This window comes from Sus scrofa, chromosome 13 (genome assembly GCF_000003025.6).
Source record: "Sus scrofa isolate TJ Tabasco breed Duroc chromosome 13, Sscrofa11.1, whole genome shotgun sequence".
Classification (NCBI taxonomy): Eukaryota; Metazoa; Chordata; class Mammalia; order Artiodactyla; family Suidae; genus Sus; species Sus scrofa.
In genome coordinates this window covers 111,020,582-111,048,210 of record NC_010455.5, presented here as the reverse complement: position 1 = coordinate 111,048,210, position 27,629 = coordinate 111,020,582, and the positions used below count along the sequence as shown (strand labels likewise).

The window sequence follows — 27,629 nt, the reverse complement described above, 5'->3', positions numbered from 1 at the left end:
CCCAAATAAACGTTTTTTTTTTTTCTTCTTGTTCATCCACTTCTCTGTTCTTGAAATTCTTTACATATTTTATATATATATATATATATATATTTAATGACCTTTTCTGTTGCTTCATCTTTTTTATTTTTTTAATTTATTTTTTTCTTTTTTGGCTACCCCACAGCATATTATTAGATCTAAGCTGAAGTTTTGACCTACACCACAGTTGCTGCAATGCCAGATCCTCAACCCCACTCCTCCCCCACCCCTCCTTGCTAGGCGGGGATCAAACCTATTTCCCAGCATCTAGAGACACCCAGCTGATTCTATTGCACCATAGTGGGAACTCCCATTTTGGTTAACACCCCTTAGTAAACCCTATCACTTGCTTGATAAGGAAACTAAAGCACCAAATTGTGAGTAACTTGGCCAAGGTTGTACAGCTTGAAAATGTCAGAAGAATGAATATACATCAATATATTATAGATAGACATCAGGATAGCAATAGAATACACATCTATTGACTCTGTCCACTAAAAAAAAAAAAATAGAGCCTGAAAGTTGAGTTTTATTTTATTCAGTTTTATTTGGGGTGAAATTAGGACTTAAGCCCAGGAGACAGCATCTCAAATAGCACCGAGAGAAACCCTCTCTGAGGAGGCTGGGGGAAGCTAGGATATATGAGTTTTTGCAATAAATGAAAGGTAGTAGGAAAAAAGGATTTACAGATAACCAGATTTACGGAAGATTTAGAGAAAACCATTTCTTTGGGCAAAGGTCTGGACTTAATGGAATCACTCCTTTGATATGCTTTCCTAAGTTCCCCCAGGGCTCATTGGCCCACCCTTGGGAGTGGCTGTTCTCTCAGATGACCATGACATCTTTTGTTTTGCTCATTAACTACAGCCCAGGAGGCAGTATTTCAGAGGCTGAGAATATGGCATTGCCATAGCTGCTGAATAGGTCAATGAAGAAAGGGGGAATATCAAGATATCAGGCTATAAGCCTCATAGGTGTCAGGACAGCTGAGGATCCAAAATGATGTGGCAAAATGCTGCCAGGTGAGTCCTCTTGAGTAATACAAGGTGTCTGTACCCTATTTACAAACACATTGGAAATTATACCTCATATAATAAAATCTTTATACAAGAGAGAACATTTAAACAAATCTTTACAAGTCTTCACAGGACAGTTGCTGTAGCAACAGCTGTTTTTTCTTTTCTAATTAAAGGTGAATAGAACCAACACTTTGCAAAATTAAGTTTGGGAAATACTGGGCCTTTTAAAGGAATTCCCTAGATGGGTGGCTAAGACAGTATAGGCTGTGGTATAGGACTGAGATTTTGTTTGAGGACAAGGGGAAGATTTTGGTGAGTTTTAAGCAGGGGAGGATTGTGATTTTATCGTATCCACATCAGAGCTAGTCAAGTTCTCCATTGCTCAGGGGAACAGGATTCTGCCTTCCTAGGCCTCTGAGGGAGGACTGTCAGGGTCCAGGGAGCTGTTTGCCTTGGACTTCACATTCCCAAAGCACCTCCAATGGAAAGCTTGATGTTATCTCCATATAAACAGACACACAATCCATCGATTTCCTTCTATGTTAAAAGCATTAATTTACTGAAATTACCACTTAAAATATACCATAATTTGTGAAATCTTATTTAACTTTTTCTTCATATTTGGGGCACATTTGGAGTCTCAAAAGATAGAGGGGGCTGAATCTGCCCTACTCTTGCAACCCCTCCAAGCATCCCTACTCCTCACCTTCTCTCCTGACTGGACCACACTGGGCCTCTTCAGCATTTGTATTCCAGGGTCTTCTTTTTCTCTTTGTCCCTAAGACATAGATGCAGACTTCCAGCACATTTAATATCACTTTGTTGTTATTTCCTGCCTTTAACATGTATCATAGCCATAATTCTGTTTCTGGTTTATAACAATGTTGTTCACACAGTTTTTCTTTGAACATCTCACCTCTTGCTTTGTCATCTCCCATCTCTTCTCTCTTTCCTGCATAGCTGTCTTGTGCATTCTGGTTATCCTGTTCATCTTTCTCCTGGTTCTAAAAACTCATTCACTCCAGGGCCTAGAGTTTGAAAGTATGTTTAGAAACTGTCAGTTCTACATAAGATCCAGAACTTTTAGGAGGAAAAACTGCTACCTTGGCAATACACTTGTGTCCAAAAAGAGCTGACATTTTAAAATCTGGCATTTTGATGCAGGTAAGATTAAGATTTGAAAAATATTTTGTACAATGTTGATAGTTGATTCATCTGCAACTAGAAGGCTAGGGTAGGAAGCCATGGTTCTCTGGTGACCACTGGGGTCTATCTGAACTCAGGGCAGTGTCTGGGGCTCACTCTACACCAGAGGTCCCAGACATTAGGTTCTAGGGGATTTGTGCTTGCTGAAAATACAGATTGCTAAACCCACTGCCAGAAACTCTAATTCAAAACTCTAATTGCTAAGCCCACTGCCAGAAACTGAATCTAGAATAGTCAGGAAATACTGAACAATATAGAGGGACCCTGTATATAGCTGGGTATATGTATATGGATCCTAATAGCCAGGAGTTGGGGCTGGGTCTTGATTCCAAGGATAATTATCTGTGTGACCTTAGCAAGGCAGGTTAATTTCCCTGAATCCCTATTTCCTAGTCTGTAAAAGAAGCATAGTAACCATGGGATATACAGTGTGATGGGTTAATATTTTGGAAAAATCTGTTTTTCTCCACTGCGTTTCTAAGTGTGTTAATTACTCCCTACCTCTCTGGACTGACCAAAGTGTGTATATCTATATCTGTATATATGTCTGTATTTGTATCTAATCTCTTTGGGAGAGGTGGAATAGCAGTGAGAGGACAAGTGAGGAGATTATGACTGGTTCAGAATGAAGGAATTTATATTCAGAATCTGACATTTAAAATAGGATTATCAGCAAGACAATAGCTATGAGAGAGTATTTCTACTTTCCTTTATCCACTCCCAATCCCCCACTCCCATTCTCTCCCCACGCCTCACAGGAGCATAAGAAAAATCAAGTGTGGACGTTTTAAGTCTCAAAAATTCCCTTAGCGTCTAGAAAATAGCCCTTCTGACTGGCGGCTGGGCCATGAGGCTTGGTATTCTATGGTAGAATGAAAATAGATGGTAGGGAAAATAGATGCCCCACTTCTCTTTGGCTAAAGCGATGAGAGAATGGCGAGAGAGCATGTAGGGTTTTGGTGAGTGAGGAGAAGGGGGCAGAGGGGTTCTTGTACTGGGTCAATATCCAGTGACCCCCAACAATTTCCAATAACTGGGATGACAGATGAAGAGCCGATGAATCAGGTAATGCTGCCCAGGGAGCAACACTTTCAGCAGACTTTCTGGTGATTTTAATGTGGATTAGGTTGAGAACCAAAAATTAAACAGAGTGACATTTAGGTCCCCACCCTGCTGAACATGAAGCCCTCATGAGAATAAACAAGTTAAATATAGACAAAATAAAGAAGTTACTATTTCTCAAACACCCAAGCATAGCATGGGTTCATTTGTCACAACAGCGTATAAATGAAAACACTTTACGGATTGCAAAGAGCTCTCTTCTAGAGATTCTGTTGTTGTAGCCAAGTTGTAGCCCAGAATAGAAAAGTGGTTCTCTAGTTAAGACTCCAGGAACCTAGGAAATAATGAAAGTTTTGGCTAAAAGGACCACCGCCGAGGTGAGTGTTCATTCTCTCTTCAATAAAATCTCTAATAAGATATTTTCCCTAAATCAAAGTGAGATGAGCCAATCCAACAAAAACACTTTCTTAAGCAGGTGATGACTCCGGAGTCAGAATGGAAGAGGTTAGAATTCTGGATCTGCCCTTAGTGTGTGACTTTGGAAATTTTACATAATTCCTCTAAGCCTCAGTGTTTTAGTGGATGAAATGGACATTGTTATATAGTCTCCCTTCACAGGCTTTGTGGTGGGGGAAGACAATCTGTACTACATATTCAGTGCTTGTGGGGGGCTGTTCTGAGTCCCTTTAGCTAAGAATTCTTTTGGAATTCTTAAAAGCAGAGAGACCTCGGCCATATGGTGGACTTATAAATAAGAATGCCCTGAAATATATGTTTAAAAGTCACACAGGAGGTTCCTGTGCTCACAGGATTATTCAGGTTTTTTTTGGAGGGGGGTGGTTGTTGTTTTTTGTCTTTTTTTTTAGGGCCGTACCTACGGCATATGGAGGCTCCCAGGTCCAATCAGAGCTGTAGCTGCCAGCCTATGCCTCAGCCACAGCAACACAGGATAGGAGCCGCGTCTGCAACCTATACTGTAGCAACACCAAATCCTTAACCCACTGAGCAAGGCCAGGGTTTGAACCGTGTCCTCATGGATGCTAGTCAGGTAGGTTAACCACTGAGCCACAACAGGAACTCCCACAGGATTATTCTGGATCAGTGGATCTCAGATGTCAGCATGTATCCATATCACCTGGAGGGCTTGCTGGGCCTGCCCCTTGAGTGTCTGATTCAGGAGAGCTGGGGCGGGGCCTGAGAATGAGCATTTCTAACAAGTTCTCAGTAGATGCTGCTCGTGCTGGGGACCACACTTTGAGAAGCATTGCTCTGGATCAGACCAGCCAATTAGGCTCATGGCACAAGTCTGGCTTACTTCCAGTTTTGGGAAACGCAGTTTTATTGGTACCCATAAACTCATTCTTTTGTTCTTATACTGTCGATGGTTGCTTTTGTGCTACACTGGCAGAGTTGAGTCATTGAAACCGAGATCACAAAATTTGAAATAGTTACTATCTAGTCATTCACATAAAACATTTACCAACCCCTGTTCCAGAGTAAAAGAATTCGGGTAACTTGGGGGGAACAAATTGCCTGGGAAAGCCCCCAGAGTTTGATTAAATTAGTCAGGGCTTGATAAAGGATAAAGTTTTTAATCAGGACTGTGTGTGTCTAACACTGAAGTGTTGTACTTCAAATCTTGCTCTAGTTTTACTTGTAAATTTCCGCATTCTTAGCATGACTAACGACCAGATGGCTCTGAAAGTTTAACAGAGTTACCTTAAAGGTTAGTGTTGATTACTTCATATTACTTTATGTACATGTCTAACATTAGCTTAACTATCTATTATGAAGTGAATAATTTACCTCAGAGGGCTTCATCACAGAATAGTGGGTCTCAACTCATGCACTAAGTCACCCTGGGGGAATTTTTGAAAAACTTCCTGAGTCTTCCCTCTGGAACTTCTGATGTAAAGGTAAAGGGTATGGGGTGGGGCCTAGGCATTGATGTTTTTAAAAACCTTCCAGATGATTCCAACACACAACTAGGATTGAGAATCTTAGGCAGAGTGTGTACTAGTTAATTTAAATTATCCCCTAAATCCTATTACTTTATGACTTGACACCTACCGTGGCTTCTGGCATTCTCATGAGAGAGTTTGCCCTCTGGGCATGGGGCTACCTCATTCTCTCTTATCCATGCCACCCCCATAGGCTCTTCTATTTACCTAATAAAGGTCATAGGTTGGTTTTCACGGGAAAAGTCATGACTTGTTAGTAGTGAATGTTAGAAATGGCATCTTTCTGTTGGAATGAGTGATATTCAAGGCTTGTAAATGGACTAATGTGTTTTAGAAGCATTCACCTTGCTTCCACAAAGGAAGTGTAAGAATCTAGTGAAGCATCTAGGCCAGAGGTTACCACTCTTGCTGTAAAGTTCCGGATAATAAATCTTTTAGGCTTTGGGGAGCAAAAAGCCAGTCAAGTTAGAGCAACATCATGGAGATGTGTAGGGAGCCAAGCAGCAGGGGGAAGCCACAAGGGCACCACACAGAGTCTATGTCCCAGGTACTCAGTCCGACCATCTGTGTGATATTCATTCCCATAGTGCCAAACAGTCCTCAGCAACACATAAACAAATGAGCAAAGCTACTTGGGTTTAAATCATTTTCAAGGGTCACAAAAGGCTATTCTCCTTTAGATGTCTTTTAAACCATTAAAAATTGTAAAAGTTGACAAAAATTAAAGTAAAATCATTCTAAATGTGTGGGTCATACAAAAAGAAGAGCTGGGTCAAATTTGATCTGCAGGCGGTAGTTTGCCAATCCATGTTGTAGATAAAATCCTTGGGACAACATCCAAGGCTAAATTCCTAACTCTGTTTTACATCTAGCTGTGAACTAAGATTCTGATTACTTTGTACTTACTAAAAGTCTAACAGAATCCAGCCAATGACATAGTCACTTCTATCTTCAATAAATCTTTCATGAAATGTGACAGATTCTATACATCTAAAACATTTAGAGGTCAGTTTTTTGCAACTTTGGCTGTACAATGGAATCATCTGGGGAGATGCCCCCCAGACTCAGGCCAATTATATCAGGAACCCTGGAATGGGACCTAGAGATCAATAGTCTTTAAGTCTCCTTGGGTGATTTCAATGGGCACACAAGGCTGACTGAACTGATCTCAAGAGGGACAAAGAACTGGACCTCATTAAGCTGCAGAACAGCTAATATGGTTGTTTCTGTTTGCTAATGAATGCTTGTTTGTTTTTTGTTTGTTTGTTTTTGGTCTTTTTGCCTTTTTTAGGGCCGCTCCCGTGACATATGGAGGTTCCCAGGCTAGGGGTCTAATCGGAACTGTAGCTGCCAGCCTACACCAGAGGCACAGCAACACAGGATCCGAGCCACGTCTGCAACCTATACCACAGCTCACGGCAATGCCAGGTCCTTAACCCACTGAGCAAGGCCAGGGACTGAACCCGCAACCTCATGGTTCCTAGTCAGATTCGTTAACCACTGAGCCACGAAGGGAACTCCTGAATGCTTGTTGAATAATGTCTTTACATGTGGGAGAAACTGGTCTGAGCCTTCCTATCCTATAATAGGACAATGGGGTTTGTGAAAAAGTAGCTGACATGCATGCACACATCATGTGCAGCAAAGGAAAGCCACCAAAAAATGAAAAGGCAACCTAAGGAATGGGAGAAAATATTTGCAAATCATATATCTAATAAGGGGTTAATATCCAAAATGTGTAAAGACTCATACAGCTCAATAGAAAAAAACAAAAAAGCAGTCTAATTGAAAAAATCTGCAAAGGACAAAATTAGACGTTTTTCTAAAGAAGACATATAAATGTCCAACAAGCACATAAAAAGATACTCAACATCACTAATCATCAGGGAAATGCAAATCAAAACCACAATGAGATATTACCTCACACCTGTTAGAATGAAGATTATCAAAAAAACAAGAGATAACATATGTTGGTGAGGATATGGAGAAATGGGAATCCTTGTGCACTGTTGGTGGACCTTTAAATTGGTACAGCTACAATAAAAAAAAGTATAAAATTTTCTCAAAAAATTAAAAATAGAATTACGTATGGTCCAGCAATTCTAGTTCTGGTTATTTATCCAAAGGAAACAAAGTCACTACATTGAAATGAATCTGCACACCTATGTTTATTGCAGCTTTATTTACAATAGCCAAGACATGGAAACAACTTAAGTGTTCATCAGCAGATGAATGAATAAAAAAAAACGTGGTGTATTTATACAATGGAATACTACTCAACCATAAAAAGAATGAAATAATGCCATTTGTAGCAACATGGATGGTTATCATAATAAATAAGACAGAGAATGACAAATACTATGTGATCTCACTTATATGTGAACCAAAAAAACCTCCCCAAACTTATAGGTACAGAGAACAGATTGGTGGTTACCAGAGGCCAGGAGTAGGGAAGAAGGGTATGAAATGAGTAAAAGTGGCCAAAATTAACAACTTCTAGTTATAGGATAAATAGGTCCTTGTGATGTAATGTACAGCATGGTGATTATACTGAGCAATGATGTGTTGTGTATTTGAAAGTTGCTAAGAGTGTAGATCTTAAATGTTCTCTAACTATGTGTGGTATGGATGATAAGTAGACTTACTGTGGTGATCATTTTGCAATGTGTACAAATATTGAATCATGTTATATACCTAAAAGATAATGTGTTATATGTCAATTATGTCTTAATTAAAAAAAAATAAGCCTGATATTGCTGATGAGGAAAGCATAAGTTGCACACTTCCAGGAGAGGAGCTGGAAACCTAGATCTGTCTGATGTGACCACAGGCTTTTACCCACTAGGGTCTGCCACATGCAGACCTGAGACTACTAAGGTAATTAACTGGGGCCCCTACTAGGAAAGGCACCATTATATTAACTCCATGTTCTCTTCTCCAGTATTTGGTGCCAGCTATGTGGACTGAGGGTGGACAGGTGGGTTGGTCCAGCAGGCCAGGACAAAAACCACAGGCAGGGGTGCTGTTACTGCTTGTGTTTTGTTTAATGGTTATGACCTTCCCTGAATTTTGCCTGTTAAACATTTTTTTCCCTAGTCTGAGGGGAAGGAGTCTGGACTAGACAACAACAGTGACCTCACTGAGAAATGAGTTTGACTGCTGGGTCAGCCGTGAGGTGCTCTTGTCCTCCTCCTTTGTACTTCCATGAAAAATCGACTCAATACATACCTTGCTTATTCTTGATACTCTTTAGCTGCTGTTGTCTGTGTTGCATTTGTGGTATTTGGTTGCAGTGCACCACTACATACCTGACCCTAGGGATATTGCAGAAGAGGGGTGGACCAAGATTGCAAGGGCCATGCAGGGTATGTAAGGGGAGCATATGGTCAGGCCATGCAAGATGGCTGTTCTCTTGCTCTCTGTCCACCTGCTCGACCAGGCCCTGCTTCACTCATATTACTATCCAATCCTCTTAATTATAAGGCTTAATTAATATTGCCTACCTACTTGCTCCCTGCCCCAGTCCCTGGTTTCCCTGGTAACTGATGACCCAAACTGATGTCAATTCCCCCTATAAATGGTAGCCCTCTTCTGCCCCAAGTAGCAAAGTCTGCTGCCATGTCCTGCCTTCTATAGGTTATACACAGTGGGATGTCAATCCAGGACCTTCAGACGTGTGAGCGTCCCTTGTCCAATAAACCATGATGTTTCTGTCACTGTCTCTGGTCTCTTCATTTGGTCTTAAGGACAGGCAGCTGCAAGGCTTGCAGCCCAACAACTATCTAGTCAAAATAAGTAAGATGCAGGAATTCCCACCATGGCACATTGGTTTAAGAATCTTGCACTGGCACAGCTGCAGTGTAGGTTGCAGCTGTGGCTGGGATTTGATCCCTAGCCCTGGAACTTCCATATGCTGTGTGTACAGCCAAAAGAATAATATGTAAAAAAAAAAAAAATAGAGGAATAGAAGACTCTTTGTGTAGGTAGAAAATGATGGAAAGATACACACTTATAAAATCTTGTGACCTAGATAGCCCTCTAGCCTAGATAGTGAATGAATGGGCTAGTTTGTAGAAACATGGACTCGTGGACTCAATTCAGATGAACTGGTGACTTTATTGACAGTGATCACTACAAAGAAAGGCCAAAATCTTGTTTTGATTGAGTCATGGGTTGTAGTTGTGATTGTAACACTTAGTCTTTTTTTACTCTTTTAATGTCTTTTTTTACTCTTTTAATCCGGGGGGAGCTATAGGCATTTCCTAGAGCTGCCACAAAGAAGTAGCACAAACAGAAATGTGTGGTCTTATAGTTCTGAAGCCCACATGTCCAAAACCAAGGAGTCAGAAGGGCCATGCACCCCTGAAATCTGTAGTGGCATTCCTTTGCCACTTTGTGCTTTGGAACCAGCTTGTAGTGGTTTGGAGTTCCTGGGCTCGCAGTTGAATGTTTCCAGTCTCGATTTCATCCTCATGCATGTGTTCTCCCTGTTTATCTTCGTAACCTTCTCTTTTTTAAATGTTTTATAGTAGTTGATTTACAGTGTTGTGCTAATATCTGCTGTACAGCAAAGAGTCTTCATAACTTTCAGTTTCGTTTTCTTCTTTACCAGTAAACAAATACGAAAGGACTCCAAACTCCACCCACTTCAAGTCGCTCTAACCAAACCTGCTGCCTGCCTGCCTCTGCAGCAGTCAGACCCTGCCTGGACCATGGCGGTGATGCAGACTCCAGGAGGCCCCAGCCCCGGGCAGACCTGTGTGTTGATCCTGATCTTCACAGTGCTCCTGCAAGCCCTCTGTGTGGCCTTGACTTACGTGTACTTCACCAATGAACTGAAACAGGTCGGTACCATGTACACGTTCCCTGACAGAGGCTCTCAGCCACCCTCTGGATTACTGCCTCTCTGTTGGCTGCTCTGTGAAGATTTTACAAGGGAAGAGAATGCTTCCTTTCTCTGCCAGGGACTCTAACTGCTAATGCATATCATTTCTGAGGACTTTGCAAACATGAGTTGAAGTGATTGTGTGGACGGAAGGCAGTTACAGACGGCTCCACCAGTTACTAGCAGATGTTGGCAACTAACCTCCTGGGTAGCTTTTTTGTCTTCAACAGTACCTGTATGTGTATGTTATAATATTAGCAACTGCTACCACTCATTGAGTGCTTTCTGCTTAATGCTTTACAGTTGATGCAAATTCTTGGGTGAGGGGAGCTGTGTCACAACAGGGCAGTGTCTGCTTTTGCTTACTGTGATACTTCTAGGCACTAGCACATAGATCCCGTATAGCAGGTGTTCATTAAACACTTGTTGAATGAATAACCCACCTTCACAAACTTGGGGATCCTGCAAGTACATAGGGAGTAGGGTAGAGTTATAAATCACTTATATTTAATGGCCGTGTTTCAGATGTGGTTAATTCCAGTGGATTTTGAATACAAAATTACTGACTCAGCCAACTCAGTTTTTGGCATTTTGTGTATATCTTAACAAATTGTATGTTGTGGGGAACTTTGAGCTAAAAGGAACTTTGGACAACTCCATTTTATAGATGAGACTAGGAACTGCTAGAGAAATGATTTAGGCAAGCTCAGGCAGAACTTGGGAAGGAAGCAAGCTAGACTCAGGTCTTCTGACAGATAGTTGATGCTCTCCCCATGACAGCAAGTTACTGAATATAGCACCAATTTCCACAAATGATCCTCTATGCTACTCACGATTTGCAGAAAATGATTGCCATTAACTAATGTCTGGGCAGCAAAAAGGGTCAATGCTGCACACCTTGAAGTCTCTGAGCCAGCCAGCAAAGGGGTCCTTCACTGAGCTCAAGCCCTGCCAAGAACTGGCTGGTCCTAGCGTAGACAACCACAGTGTCTGTGATGGCGCCAAGGGCAGTTGAGTGGAATCCGCTTCTCAGAACTAAGGGCCTCTAGAACAGAAGAGCAGTGCAATAGCTGTCTCTGCTTCTAGAGGTATGCAAGTAAAAATAGCACCCGCCCTCAACGGCCAGATGTGGTTAGCAAGAGAACAGCCCCAGCCTGAGATGTGCTGGAGGAAATTCTACTTCAAAGTGTGAAAGGATGTGGAAAGGAAAGTGGGAGAGAGACACAGCATATTAACCATCATTAGTCATTCTTGGAATAACCATAGTGCCCCTCACCTGTGTGTCAGTCACCCATGTTGGCTAAGATCTGGAGAGGAAACCGTCAAATATGAAACATGTGGAAATGGGGTGCAGAGTGGCTGGGGCTCTGTACTGTTCAGAAATCAATATATAAGTGGAAAAATATCTAGGAGGAACCCATGATCTCTAGAAGGTAGGATTATGGGTGCCTTTTTTCCTTTTTATTTTTCTATATTTTACAAATTTTCTGCAGCAAACACTGTAAAAATTGCTATCCATATGATTTTCATACAGCTCTAAAGAACAAATTAAGACATTGTTATATAGTTTTAAGAGAAAACAAGCATGTACAAAAAAAATTGACCCCACACCATCTGATCTCAACCTTGTAAACAAGAGAGATTGTCCAAAGGTTAGTTAGGGGTGGAAATAGGGTGGATTTGTGTGTGTGGAGAGGGGGAAGTTGTTTTACCTTTAGAAAAGTATTCTATAATTTTCTATATTTTCCAGGCTGCCTGTATAACCTCAATATGTCTAGGCTTCATTGTAAATCTAGGGTAATAGTGGAGTCTCACTAGCTTTTTAGACCCCCTCCCATGTATACTTAGGACCTTACTCAGTTTTCAAAGTTCTCCCTCCCACCTCCTAAAAGTGTTTCTGAAAATCCCCAGAGGGTATCCAGAGACCACCTGGGCTGGCCCCTGCTCTTTTCCACCTTCTCACACCCCACTTTCCAAGGGCTGCCAGCTACCCTGACCACCAGATCGCAGCACCTGTCAAGTCTGCCTTGTTCTGCCCCTGGCCTGGTCTCCCAGGTCCTTGCCCCTCTCAGGTTGAGACAGTTGCCAGCCGCTGTGAAGAAGGAAAGTTGCTCCCTCCTTTCTGCATCATGCACAGTGTTTTGTTTCAAAAAGCTAGAAAACCGTGTAGGTCTGTTTATTCAGCTTCAGCAAATTGACGCCTGGCCAAATGGCACACAGAATCCTGACTGGGCAGGGCAATGGTAATAAAGCTGTTCTTCCTGGAACTGCCCCCAGGCCTTGAAGCTAAATTGAGCTCTTCTTCTCTGACTCCCCCCCAGTTTTTTAGACACGCTTTTATTTCTAAGTTAAGTTTCTTCCTTAGAAATGCTTTTCAGCTCCTGCATAAATCACAGATGAAAATTAATGTCTTGGGGGTGGGTAGAGACAAAAAAATGGTGTCAGGTGGCCCCCGCTATCACCCCTACTCTATCTACTAGGAGAATGTTTTACTCTTGTAATCTTAAAAAGGTGGAAAATAAACATTGACTTGAAAGTAAATGAATGTTCTATGCCAGAGTGTGGTGAAGGAATTAATTAACTCAGGTTTGTCACTTTTGCACTTGAGAGACCTGAGGAAATGTCCCAGGGGTATGTGGCCGACAGTTTAGATCCATATGATTCCAGCTGAAACCTCTTGTAAGTATTTAAGTTATTTTTATTTGGAAGGAAATTGTCTTTCTATAGTAGAGAGTAGATCATCATTAAATTTGATCCTTCAAGTTTTTGAGTCCCCTAAGTTTAAATAACAGATAAAAATGGCTATTTCCCAGGAGTTCCACTGTGGCTCAGCAGTAAAGAACCCAACTAGTATCTGTGAGAATGCAGGTTCGATCCATCCCTGGCATCACTCAGTGGATTAAAGGACCCAGCATTGTCATGAGCTGTGGTGTAGGTCGCAAACGCAGCTCAGGTCCTATGTTGCTATGGATGTGACATAGGCTGACAGCTACAGCTCCAAATTGCTCCCTAGCCTGGGAACTTCCATATGCCTCAGGTGTGACCCTAAAAAGCAAAAAAAAAAAAAAAAAAAAAAAAAAAAAAGGATCATTTCCCCAGAGAAACACACTTCAATGGATTGTTACAGGGAAATAACATCTCCTGAATCCCAGTTTTTAAAAATGAAAACAGGGAAAAAAAAAAAAAAAAAAAAAAAAAAAAAGCAAAGGACAACTGTCTGACCTTACACGAACATCCTGTTTTTCCTTTGTAAGATTAATCAGTTGTCATCCTGAAGTATTCTGTCTGGGTGGTTTGGGGATGTGAGTGTGTGTGTGTGTGTGTGTGTGTGTGTGTGTGTGTGTGTAACATCAAGCATAGACTTTGTTGACATTCTGGCCATTGTTAATGCTTACTCTTAATCAGGAGGGAGCAAAACTTCAAATGGTGTTTCAAGTCTCTGTAGGTAAACCCCTGGCTGGTATGGACATTCGATGAGGCAAAATTCAAATTTCTAGTGGCAGTGTGGTCTGGATTCTGACATCCAGAGGGATAGAAATCCTAACACTAGAACCTACTCAGACAGCCAAAGCTCATATCAAGAAATAAAACATTATCAGCACCCCAAAGTGTGTGGATAATTTTTTACTTAGGATCCTAGAATCAAACCAGACTCTGCTCCCTACTTTGTACCTAGGTGGGTTTCCAGTTATAGAACTGGATGCATACCATGTCAGAGCTGGAAGGGACCTCAAAGATCACCATGGGGGACCAGCTCAAAATACGAATGAAGAGGAGATGTCCAAGAGAAGAAGCTGTTGGTTGAGGGCACACAGCTGTTCAAAAGCAGGGGCAGTGAAGGGCATTGCCACGCAGGCTGCCTGGCCCCAACCTGTTTCCTTTCCACTCCATCCAACTGCTTACCTTTGTTCAAAGGGCAAAGGACAGCGTGCTTGTTTTTCCTTCCAGCCAGGCGCTTATCCAAAGTGCTAAGACTTCTCTGACGCGGCATCCATTTCTGTTGTTTTAGCTTCTAATGAACAAAAATTAAAAGCCCTGTGCATAATATTGTGTTATATTCATCTCAACCCAGATGCAGGACAAGTACTCCAAAAGCGGTATAGCTTGCTTCTTAAAGGAAGATGACAGTTTCTGGGATCCCACCGATGACGAGAGAATGCTCAGCCCCTGCTGGCAGGTGAAGTGGCAGCTACGTCAGTTTGTGAGAAAGGTAAGTGAACCACTGGCCACTTCACCAGCAGGCGCAGGAGGTCAGAGAAGGAACATTTAACATTGTGAAGTCTAGACTCCTCATTCCTCAAAAAGGAGGAAACTGGGGCCCAGAGTGTTGAAGTGATTTTCCCCAGATTCACAGAACTAGGAAAATGTGAAATAGCACCCAGCAGTGGGCTTCTGCTCTAGAGTTTATTTCTCTACTCCAAAGAGCTTCTTCATCTAGTCTAAACTTTTTTGTCTCACATTGTGGAAACCCTGGCACAGACAAAGCAATGTGTTCAAGGTCACACAACAATAAAGGATGTGTGTGATTTTATTATTATTATTCAGAAGATAAGAAACCAAATAATGGTATTATATTCTTCCTGCATTGTTGTTCTCTGGAATAAAGGCTTTATTTATTTTTGTATGCATATAGAGATGAAGAAAGAGGAAAGGAAGAGGAAAGAAAAGGGAGACTTTGAGAAATTGAAGGTGATGGCATCTCAATTTACAGTTAGTAAATGACACAATAAAAAATACTATCTGTTTGTGAAAGCTGCTTACATAGGATCTCTAGTGTTAACTTTATGTTAGCTAACAGTTTATACTGGTAAATGTAAGAACATAATTTTACTCTCAGCGATGTGCCATGTCAAATAGTTTCTTCTCTCAAGCTGCTTCCTTTGTACAAAGGCATTTAATAATATTTACCTTCTGCCTCTCTGGAAAGGTCAGCTGAAAACATAGACATGAATATACCCTGTAAACTATGATGCATTATCATTGTTTTAAAAATTACTGGGGACTTTCCCAGTGTAGGAAGAGAATATATTTTAAAGAGATGATTGTAAGTCTGTTGACTGGTGCTCAGTGTGCACTTCCATAGCAACAGTATTATGTTGGTGGTTAAAACCTTGAGCAGTTCTTACAATAAAGTGCAGACATCACCTGTGATGCTCTTTCTACAAGAAATGAGATCAGACTTCCACTTGGGAGTCCTAGAAACACACCTGCCCCACAATTGCCCAGGAAGCCTGGGCAGGGTGCCTGCTGCACACCAGCTGTGCTGGAGCAGCTGGAATTCCATCTCCCCAAGTGACGAGGACCTGGAAAGACCCATGGTTGGGAAGGATCCTGAGGAACCTGAGGAAGGGGACCCCACAGTCCCTGGGGCTAGGGGGAGTGGCAGAGGAGAGAAACTCAGAACTAGGGTAGAAATCTGGAGACTGAGAAGAGGCCAGATGCTGGGGCCAGCACTGTGGAGATAAGAGAAGCAGTGTGGGTGGTCTTTACATGTCTCTTTCCTCCTCTTCACATCTGCCCTCCATTCTCACCTTCTGCCACTAACTAGAGAAGAGAGGGGCTGCAAGAGGACACACAGGGCTGAGTGAGAGGGTTGGAGGGGAAAAGAGTTGCCCATTTTTCCAGCACCATGAATTGAACAGAGAATTTTCTGTAAACATCCTATGCTCATAGTATGTATTATCTCCTTTAATACTCAAAGAGCTCTCTAAGGAAGGAATCATTATCTTCTTAAAAGAAAATAGATGAAAAAGTTAAAATTCATATCAGTTAGGTAACTCAAGCAAAGTTTCCCAGGCTGATAATGAATCGATTTGAATCCAGGTCTTCTGATTATATTATAATCATTCTTGTTCTGCCTCCCACTATAGAAATTACCCTGCTCCTTTTCCTGTTCCTCCCTTTCCTTCCTATCTGGAGTCAGGGCTTTTGACGGGGCGGGGGGGGGGGGTGGAGGGGGGGCGGGGGCATAGAACTTCTGATGAGAGAGTGCAGAGGAAGTGAGTTTCTAAGAGTTGAACAATGAGCAACAGTGACAGGAAAGGTGCGTACATCCCCTGGAGGGAGAACTGAATGGAGGGAAGGTTAAAGCCGTGACATGGTTTAGACCAATGTCAGGGTCTGTTCACTTAACAGCAAGTTTCTATTTCATTCTTTCTTACCCCGCTGATTAGCACAAAGAAAGTAATATGAGGTGTTCAGTAAGATATGGGAATTTGGTAAGATATCTTTGTGTTGGGAATATCTCAGCCACATTCTCAGAAATGAGAGAGTGACACTAGACAGGTGGTGCTAACAGGTCACCACTGGATGGGCTGTGCATGTCCCTGGGCATCATGAGAGAGGGAGTGTGCCTCACACCATGAGTCTTGGGTCTGTCCAATAATTTAAAGCTCCTGGACTCTACTACATGGTGCACTTACACACACATGCATGCACACACAAACACAATCCACTAAGACACACATGCACAGCAGACGCACACATGCATTATATACACGTGCAGGCAGATGCAAACACAGTGCACTTATACACACACATATGCAGACAGACGATCAGAAAGTGAGGTGTCATGGCCACCACACCCCCCAGCCATAGGCCCTGGGGAACATTATGCTGACCTAACTTGGAGAAGGATGACTCCTTCTTCATGTGCTTTTCCAGGTGTGGTCTTTCAAAGACTTCATCCAGAAACAGAAGTCTCCCAGATAGAGGATCATCTTTTGATCACCATGTAGAGACAACTGCCTTCAAATTCACCCCATGCAGACTCTATACTTGAACAACTTAAACCTGTCAAGGTTGATATTCGGTAAACATCAGTGAGAAGAGCCATAGGCAATCTGTAGTCAGTTTAAATGTTTAGGGAAATTAACAAGCTTTATTCAATACTATTTGCAGATGATTTTGAGAACCTATGAGGAAACCATTTCTACAGTTTCAGGTAGTATTTTTTTTGTTGTTATTTTAATTTTCTATTGTCAACCTCTTAAAAGGATGACTAGCTCTCCATCCTCTTTCTCTCTGCTCCCATCCACACATCCCACCTCTGATCCCTGCTCAGCGTCTCAAGCTGCTTAATTCTATTTCCCTCTTTGCATTGGCAGCTAGAAAGCTCTGAACCAAATCAGTGGCCCACCTGTGGTCTGAATTTTCTTTCACTTGAACTTTATTCTTCCAATGTGGATTTTCCTTTCACCTCAAGTTCTTCAATTATTTATTTTTACCTGCTAATGTGTTGTAAATAAACCATCTAAATCCTTCCTGGAGCATGGCTGGAAAAAAATATAAGGGCTCCAAAGTTACCTGTCTTCTCTGCTTCTGACCCACTACTAGACTCTAAGCCTTTCTCTTCTTTTTTTTTTTTTTTTTTTTTTTTTTTTTGTCTTTTTAGGGTCACACTTGTGGCATATGGAGGTTCCCAGGCTAGGGGTCTAATCGGAGCTGTTGCTGTGGCCTACACCACAGCCACAGCAACCAGATCTGAGCCACATCTGCAACCTATACCACAGCTCACGGCAACGCTGGATCCTCAACCCATCTAAGCCTTTCTTTATGCAACAGTCTCTTGCTTCATCATGAGTTTCCCAGCAATCCTTCTACCCGCGCAAAATTCTCATCCTGTGGTCCCCACACCTTGGCCATTTCCATTTGCAGCCAACAGCCTTCTCTTGACCCACATCCCCTTCAGTGTGATTGGCCAGGCCAGCTTCTTGGGCCCTCCATCTGGCTTCTTCCATGCCTGAATTTTCACATCACCCATTCCTTCTCATTCTCCATCCTCATCACCTCCTTTTCACCTCTTCAGAGAGAACTTCCCTGACCAACTTTCTAAGTAAGTTCCCCCACATCATATTTTTTTCTTTCACACTTATCTTGTTCATTTTCCATACATATTTTTAAAAATATCTGTGCTGTTTGACTCCCTACTAAAGATCCACAAGGACAGAAAACATGCCTATTTCTCTCACCTCTCTATATCCAGGTTTTTAAATTTTTTTAATTTTTTTTTTTTTTTTAAATTTTTAAGGGCCATAGCCACAGCATATGGAAGTTGCCAGGCTAGGGGTCAAATTGGAGCTACAGCTGCTGGCCTACGCCACAGCCACAGCAATGCCAGATCCAAGTCAGGTCTGTGACCTACACCACAGCTTATAACAACACTGGATCCTTAACCCACTGAGCAGGGCCAGTGACTGGACCCACATCCTCATGGCTACTAGTCAGGTTTGCTCCTGCTGAGCCACAGCGGGAACTCCCTATACCTAGTTTTAACTCTATACCTCAAACCTAATAGATTCTCTTTTATCCCTCTGGCTCTTATCTGCACCACCTTCGGCACGAGTGTGCACGTGCATGCACGTGCACGCGCGCGCGCATGTGTGAGTATTTTGACTGAGATGAAATTCGCATAACATACAATTAACCATTTTGAAATGCACAGTTCATTGGCAGTTCGTGCACTCACATTGTTGTGCCACCACCATCTCAGTTGACATAGAAAGTTCTTAATAAGTATTTTTAAAATCAGTACGTAAGTAAATACAACTGATGAATTAAATCTGCTGTTTCTTCACATTTGCCTCACCCTAGTCTCATTTTCCTAAAAAGGCCTGAATACATGTGCCAGAGACTTAACAGTCCTGGAGTGTACTAGCCTGGCAGAAAAAAAACAGTTTTTTAATATATAGTTTGTTGCTGATGTCTTCCTATTTTTCAGCTGTCCTTTTCCAGTACAGTAAACTTCCTCATCTCTTAACAAGCTCCACCTTCCTTTATCAAATGGGCTATATTAAATGTGAAGGCAAGACCTGGTCCCAGGGTCTAAGCATCCTTTCTGGTCATTTCGCTGAAGGCGAAAGCAGTGGTAGGAGTGTTGAGCACTCCATCTCTTCTAATGGGGAACACCAGATCCCTGGTCTACAGTAGACGTATGTACTATTTTCAGTGTGGAAAGAAAAGTTTGTTTGTTTGTTTGTTTGTTTCTCCCAGGTAGGGTGTAGAAATCATATACTCCTCTATACCAAGACGTATCCATGACACCCAAATATACTTATTCACAAGCTTCTTTTCCAGGAGCTGTTTGCTACAGTCAGTAGGAAATTTCCTCTCTTGAGAATTTACTTTTAAATCGAGGCTTTCCCATAGCCTCACGATGACCTCAAATGCACAGTATTTGTAATTGGATTCCATTATTGAATATTTTAAAACACAAGTGTTAAGATCTAGAGGCAGTCAAGGCATTATGAATTATTTATCAATGTAAAATGGACACATCAACCTTGAAAGCTGAGCATCCTGAGAATAACATGTAATTGATGCTGTGTTTGGTCTTAAGTTATCGTACAAATGCCCACCTATCCTGCATAAGTAACAATACCGGATAGATGAAGAGAGTCTCATTCCCATTCATTCCTCCTCTATGGAATTTTATCTCCTCGTTTCAGTGTCCTCTGCTACTGACAAAGATGAAAACTTCCTCTTCTCATACCTGATCCATTACATTTTTCTGGTAACTCAACCGTCTCCAGCTCTCTCACTTTCTGTCCATCAAACCTTACTCTGAGGTGTCTAGACTAAAGCACAACACATGTCTTTCTCTTCCCTGATAAAAACCTTCAGAGGCTTCCCATGTCTGTAAGATCTAAATCTCTTAGTCTAACATTCAAATCCTCTAGAGTGTAACTCCTCATCCAAGCCTGAAACTGATCTCCTCTGATGCCTGTGTCCCAGGAATGATTTGTGCATCCTGCCTCGGGGATGCTGTTCCAGCTCTGTGGGAATGGCCTTCTCCTATGGATATGGGCCCCAAAGCCTCCTCATCCTCACCTTGGTCAGATCATTGTCCTGCACCTCAAATATTCTCTTGCACTCATTCATCTATAGTTCTTTCTCCATGTTCCTAGGAGAGTGCCTGGTAATGATGTGCTGGACACTTACTTTGCTTTGCCAGAGTAAGTGAATGAAAGGGCCTTCGTACAAATCCTCCCCTGACCTCAGCTCTCCAACAAATAGGAATCTTTCCCCCCCTTGAGCACAAATCACCCTTTTTTTCGCTGTCTTATAGGTAAATTTTCACTCTTGAATTTATATATTTCCCCAGAACTATACATCCCTTTGGGGATCAGTCAGTATAATTAGTGATTAGTGTCTGAAGCCCCTTTGGGGCTATGACTTGTCCTGGACATATTTACTTGATGAAAGCATATACTTTGCCTTAGTGACCAATGTAAGCATCCTCAGAAGTTTGAGCCAATCTTTTAAAGAGTGGTTTGTTGAATTTGTACCCTTTAAGGCTGTTCCAAAATACTTCGAATAGTGGTCAATAAATGTTATTTGTTTATATATTATCTCGTGAATTAGTGATTTATATGCTCATATACTGATGATCATGACCATGATGTCATTTCATATTCCTTTTGGGAGGTGGTGGAAATGACAGTTGGATGCCGGTTTATAGCATCTATGGACAATTGTTATGACTGCTACTCCTTTAGAATGGGTGTTAGCTAGCAAAGAGAAAAAAATATCTGAGATGATGAAAATTGGTATCACTCTGATTGTTTCTACATATAACTCAAAGTGGAGATTTGCCAGCACCTGGGTATTTATGTACTTTAAATGACTCCACAGGAGTATTGCAAGTCCACAGTTTTGTTGTTGTTGTTGTTTTGGAAAAAGGCCAGAATCTTCACTTTATTATATTCTAGTTGAATATTACCTGAGATATAAATAGATTATAGCCCAATTTAGTGCCTATTCTTCCCATAAAAGTACTTTTCAAATTAAACGTGGGCTGAAGTAGACCGATCCTAATAGAAAAATGTAGGTTGGTTTTATGAAAACCCATATAATCAACTTTGGAACTCCAGTGTGCTTCTTGTGCTTGATTGACAAGATCTATCAACAGCAATGTATTTGAGAAGTAGTTTGATAAGTGCTGATGATTCTTTGTCATTTCTTTTTTAGAAAAGCAACAAGGCATTCCTCACCTAGAAAGAGAAAAAGGTCCACAGAGAGTGGCTGCTCACATAACTGGAACCAGTAGGAAAAGAAGCACATTTCCATCTCTAAGTAAGAGAAACAATGACTATGTGGTTTAAAGGAAAAGAGTGGAAGAATTTGTTCCAAATAACTTATTCTTTTAATTTGTATCTGAAATGTTTATATTTCTATCTACAAAATGCTCAGTAATCAGGTCTCAGATTGACTCTTTCCAGAAGCAAGATTATAAGATGAATAACTTGGTACTGTCTGGGGAAAACTGGCCTCAAGAAAATTCTGAAGTGGGAGAACTTTATCTTTGAGTTTCCCATACACCCTTTTTTGCTTCTCTTCTTTTTAAAAGAAATTTCCCTCTTCCCCTCCCTCCCCTCCCACTCTCCCCCTCTCTCTCTATCTCTATCTCTCACACACACACAGACACACACACACGTTTTCATCAAATCTTTTCTTTCCTTGTCATCAAAGGTTCTAAATCAGTCACTCAGCCCTCCTATTAGCATTTGTATTCGGTTGAATCACGAAAAGTTGGCCAATATTTGACCACTTTGCACTGCCAGAAATGTCAGTTTCATGTAGTGTAATCAAATATGTTAAGCCTAAGTTTGAACTGTATAACAAGTGTCCATATAGTGGAGCAGTTAGTGCCTGGGTCTTATAATCTAAATACCCACATTGGAATCCCAGCTGCTCCTTACCTTAAAAAGCAGAGAAAATCTTTAACTCATAAAACAGTGAAGATTAATGCAAAATGCTGGTGCATTTCAAGTATTCAGTAAGTAGTGCTCTTATTATCATGAAAGGTTTTCTACCAGGTTAAAGAAATTTCAGGCAAGGAGTTCCCATCCTGGCGCAATGGAAACAAATCCAACTAGGAACTGTGAGGTTGAGAGTTCGTTCCCTGGCCTTGCTCTGTGGGTAAAAGGATCTGGCTGTGAGCTATGGTGTATGTTGCAGACAAAGTTCGGATCTGGTGTAGTTGTGGCAGTGGCGTAGGCCAGCAGCTACAGTTCCAATTAGACCCCTAGCCTGGGAACCTCCATATGCCGCTTGTGCAGCCCTCAAAAACACAAAAACAACAAAAAAGAAATTTCAGGCATGAATTAATGAATGAAAGGTTGTTAAGGGGTTTTTTTTTGGTTATTGTTGGTTGATTGACTTTTGTTTGTTTGTCTTCCCGGGCAATTGCTTTCATGATATTCCTGAACTTGTGTTTTGTAAATGATTGCCATGTTCTGCCTATGAGTGAGATCTATATTTCACTATTACTGTTTACTAGTCATCCATTAATATGATGCCTGGTTTAAACTTTCGAACAACTAAATTTTGAAGCAATCATGGAGATGAGCCCAAAATTTAAAGGAAAGTCATGTTTTAGTAAGACCCTTTTTCATTCAAATTTTGGGAATTTAAAGATCCAAAGATCTGAAGATCTTTAAATCTGGGCTTTTTTTTGCCAAACCTTGTACCTTGTCTCATTGGACTAGATGCCTCCTGCTTGGATGGTGCTTTCAACTCTGGGTTACTGACAAAGACCAAGGAGGGATCAAAAGAGACCAAAAAGAATCGCAGGGATTTCTAAGCTCTAGGCTTGAGGAAATAGATGTATTTCTTTTCACTTCCATCCACATTGTTGATTTGAGCTCACCAGCATAGCAGAAGAGACAGAGGTTCCAGACAGAAATTCTGTCCAGAAGTAAAGATCTTAGTGACCTATTCCCATGCTACCATTCAGAGCTGAGTGTAGCAGACATGGAAGTGCAAGAAGGTAAGGGACTCCCAGCAGATCTCAATGATACAGGTGCCACTAGATTTCAATATGATAAGAATTTAGACTCCTTGGTAAGATTGAAAGAGCAGGAAGTTTTATGTTATACTGAAATCCTTGACAATTCCAACCAAAAAAATTCAATAATTCCTTTGTAGAGCAGGGGTTAAGGCTCCAGCATTGCCACAGCTGTGGTGCAGGTCACAACTGTGTCATGGGTTTGATCCCTGGCCTGGGAATTTCCATGTGCCTGGCAAAAAAAAAAAAAAAAGAAAGAAAGAAAGAAAAAGAAAACAGCTAGCCACAGCTATTGGGAAACTCCTTGCTTTGCTTCCAGCTAACTTTATTTCTCTCTAAATTTCAATCAGGCTCCAAATATGAAAAAGCTTTGGGCCAGAAAATAAACTCCTGGGAATCATCAAGAAAAGGACATTCATTCTTGAATAATTTTCACTTGAGGAATGGAGAGCTGGTTATCCATCAAACAGGGTTTTACTACATCTATTCCCAAACATACTTTCGATTTCAGGAACCTGAGGAAATTTTGGGAACGGTTTCTACAGAAGGGAACAGAAAGAAAAACAGGCAAATGATACAGTATATTTACAAATGGACAAGCTATCCTGACCCTATACTGCTGATGAAAAGTGCTAGAAATAGTTGTTGGTCTAAAGATTCAGAATATGGACTCTATTCCATCTATCAAGGTGGAATATTTGAGCTTAAGGAAGATGACCGAATTTTTGTCTCTGTTACTAATGAACAACTGATTGACATGGACCAAGAAGCCAGTTTTTTCGGGGCCTTTTTAATTGGCTAAATGATCTGCAGGGAAAAAAACCATGCCCCAGAGTGACTATTCAGAGTCGTATACTGTGAAAATATTCCAGCAGAGCCAATAGGTTAAGGCAGCCTGAGCAAAGAGGCCTCAACCCAAAGGCTCAACAACACAAGCTTTTTTGGAAAGTGAAAAGTGACCAATTCCTTCCAGGAAAATGAAACTGCCAAGAGACCTTGTGGAGCTCTGCCTGATGTCATTTTGCTAGTAAACATCTAGAAGATACTCTGTCTCCAAATTTGTGTAACAATTAACACCTCCTGCCTTTATCATCTAATCCTGTGAAGATTCTAGAAGAAAGAGTAGTGATCCATCTCAGGTGGGAATAAGGGACAACATTCCCAAAACTAAAGAGAAAAGGGCAGCACTGAAAGGTCACAGTCAATATATGCAGTTTCAGTACAAACATAACAAATTAAAGCTACGTTTAGTGGACAAGGAGCTACTTCTGAATGGTTTGTGCTTTTCTCTACTAAAAATCAGGCTGGCCAAAAGCACTCAGGGTATTTTTGATAAAGGACTCTAAAATAAGTGATAAAGTATGGCGATACCTCAGAAAACTAAATACAGAACTACCACATGACCCAGCAATCCCACTCCTGTGCATATATCTGGACAAAACTTTCCTTGAAAAAGATACATTCATCTCTATGCTCATTGCAGCACTATTCACAGTAGCCAAGACATGGAAACACCTATATGTCTATGAATGGATGAATAGATTAAGAAGGTGTGTTATGTATACATAATGGAATACTACTCAGCCATAAAAAGGACAAAGTAGTGCCATTTTCAGGAACATGGATGGAACTAGAGACTCTCATACTAAGTGAAGTAAATCAGAAAGAGAAAGACAAATACCATAATATCACATATCTGGAATCTAATATGTGGCACAAAAGAACCTATCTACAAAAAAGAAACAAACTTATGGACTTGGAGAACAGACTTGTGGTTGCCAGGGGGGATGGGGAGGGAGTGGGAAGGACGAAGATGAAAACTAGATGAAAACTATTGCATTTGGAATGGTTAAGCAAGGAGATCCTTCTGTATAGCACAGGGAATTATATCTAGTCACCTGTGATGGAATATGATGGAGGATAATGTCAGAAAAAGAATATATATATGACTGGGTCACTTTGCTGTACAGTAGAAATTGACAGAACATTGCGAATCAACTAAAAAAAATTTTTTTTGTCTTTTTAGGGCACACCCATGGCATATGGAGATTCCCAGGCTAGGGGTCCAGTCGGAGCAGTAGCTGTCAGCCTATTCCAGAGCCACAGCAACATGGGATCTGAGCCACATCTGCGACCTACAACACAGCTCATGGCAGTGCTGGATCCTTAACCCACTGAGTGAGGTCAGGGATCAAACCCACGTCCTCCTGGATGCTAGTCAGGTTCGTTAATCACTCAGCCACAACAGGAACTCCGTGTGAGTCAACTATAATTTAAAAAAATAAATAAAATAAGTGATAAGTTTATCAGGGAATTTGGGCTCAGGTTAGAAGGAGGAGCACATTGAAAGTGGAAATGACAGACCCAGGTAAATCAGCCAAAAAAGAGCCAAATAAAGATTCACCCCCAGAAGTTCCTGCTGTGGCACATTGGGTTAATGATCAGGCTTGTTTCTGTAGAGGCACCAGTTTGATCCCCAGCCTGGCACATTGGGTTAAGGATCCAGCATTGACACTGCTGTGGCATAGTCTGCAGATGCAGCTCAGGTTTAATCCCTGGCCCCAGAACTTCCATATGCCATGGGTGCGGCCAAAAATGAATGTGCATGCGTGCGTGCGTGTGTGTGTGTGTGTGTGTGTGTGTGTGTGTGTGTGTGTATGTGTATATGTATATATATGTAAGACTGTATCATTTATTTGCCCTGCCAAAAGACAGCAGTTCAGTGCCTGAACATAGTACCAAACAAAATATGTTTGTTTGTAAACAAATGGCTAATTGCCTAAATACCTAATTGTATGGAAAAATTAAAACATCCGCTGCCCAACCCCATACATTGAAAAAACTTTGGAGAATTTATAAAGTAATAGCAAAGTGGAGAAGTCCTTTTAAACCAAGATTTAAAATCCAAAGAGGACTTCCCTCGTGGCACAGTAGGTTAAGGATTCAGTGTTGTCACTGCAACAGCTTGGGTTGCTGATGTGGTACATGTTCGATCCCTGGCTCAGAAACATCCAAATGCTGCAGGCACAGCCAAAAAAGAAATGAAGTTTCCCATAACCTATATGGGAAAAGAATCTGAAAAAAAAAATGGATATGTATATATGCATAACTGAATCACTTTGTTGTACAGCAGAAATTATTACAGCATTGTAAATCAATAATTCAATAAATAATACAATAAAATTAAAAAAACTAAAAGGAAAAACGCTTTGATGATGTCACCTTACAGTTGGGAAAGAACTAATTTTTATTCTATATTTTTATACTAAAATGTAAAAATATTTTTTACTTTTTCAATAAAAATGACATATTAAAATATGTAGTCTTTGTTTATCTAGTACTTACATATGTTTTATACTACTAAGATTACTAATGATGGGAAAAAGGACTTTCATGGTATCTTTCATTTGACATGTCTTATAGAAGAAAAGGATAAATTGCTCACTTTTTATATAATGTGATAAAATATATCAATCCTTGGAGTTCCCTCATGGCTCAACAGTTAAAGATCCAGCATTGTCACTGCTCTGGCTCTGTTTACAGCTCTGGTGTGGGTTCCATCTCTGGCCTGGGAACTTCTGCATGCCGCGGGTGTGGCCACATACACACAATTATGTGTATTGGATATAAAATATCCAATATATTACATTTTATATTTTATATATGTTTTATTTATTTTAAAAAGGATATAAAATGTCCTTTCCTTTATGGTTAATGCTTTTGTTATAGGTTGAATTTTGTCCCCCCCAAAAAGATATGTTGAAGTCCTCCTCTCCAGTACTTCAGAATGTGCCCTTATTTGAAAGTAGGTTATTGCAGATATAATTTGTAAAGATAAGTCATAGTGGAATAGGTTGAACCTTAATACAATATGACTGGTGTGATTATTTAAAGAAGAAAATTTGGAAACAGAAGCAGACACACAGGAGTTCCCATCGTGGCTCATTGAGTGGTTAAAGAATCTGACTAGGAACCGTGAGGTTTTGGATTCAATCCCTGGCCTTGCTCATTGGGTTAAGGATCCAGCATTGCCATGAGCTGTGGTGTAGGTTGCAGATGCGCCTTGGATCCCGCATTAGACCCCTGGCCTCGGAACCTCCATATGCTGCAGGTGCAGCCCTAGAAAAGACAAAAAGAAGAAGAAGAAGAAGCAGACACACAGAGAGAACTCCATGTGGCAAGAGTGGCAGGTTGGGGTGACAGAGCTTCAAGCAAGGAAGACCAAGCTTGGGAGACAAGGAAAGATCCTACCTTCCCAGAATCTCAGAGATCTGCAACACCATGACTTTAGCCTCCTGGCCTCCAGAACTGTTAAGAGAATAAATTTTTGTTGCTGAAAGCCACTCAGTCTGTGGCACTTTGGTTCAGCAGCCCTAGAAAGGTAATACAGCTTTTCATACCATGCTCAAGAAATCTTTTTCTTTTTAGGGCCACACCCGTGGCATATGGAAGTTCCCAAGCTAGGGGTCAAATTGGAGCCACGGCTACCAGCCTATGCCACACCCACAGCAACACCAGAACTGAGCCATGTCTGTGACCTATACCACAGCTCATGGCAACACTGGATCTTTAATGCAATGAGCAGGGCCAGTGATCGAACCCAAATCCTCATGGATAGTAGTCAGGTTCATTATCACTGAGCCACAACAAGAGCTCCAAGAAATCTTTTCAACATATGTCACACAGAT

The 27,629-nt window shown here is 41.2% G+C and overlaps 1 protein-coding gene across 2 annotated transcripts in view; it reads left to right on the top strand.

Annotated features, from left to right (window-relative positions):
• TNFSF10 (tumor necrosis factor (ligand) superfamily, member 10) overlaps positions 1 to 26,259 on the top strand; it is an 81,109-nt gene extending 54,850 nt beyond the window's left edge. Inside the window, exons 2-6 of one of the 2 annotated variants that reach the window (XM_021068572.1) lie at positions 9,882 to 10,113; positions 14,227 to 14,364; positions 17,055 to 17,097; positions 21,123 to 21,227; positions 23,292 to 26,259. In XM_021068572.1, coding sequence (XP_020924231.1) covers positions 9,982 to 10,113; positions 14,227 to 14,364; positions 17,055 to 17,097; positions 21,123 to 21,227; positions 23,292 to 23,743 — 870 coding nt within the window. In that variant the 5' untranslated portion in view covers positions 9,882 to 9,981 and the 3' untranslated portion in view covers positions 23,744 to 26,259. 2 annotated transcript variants of the gene reach the window in all.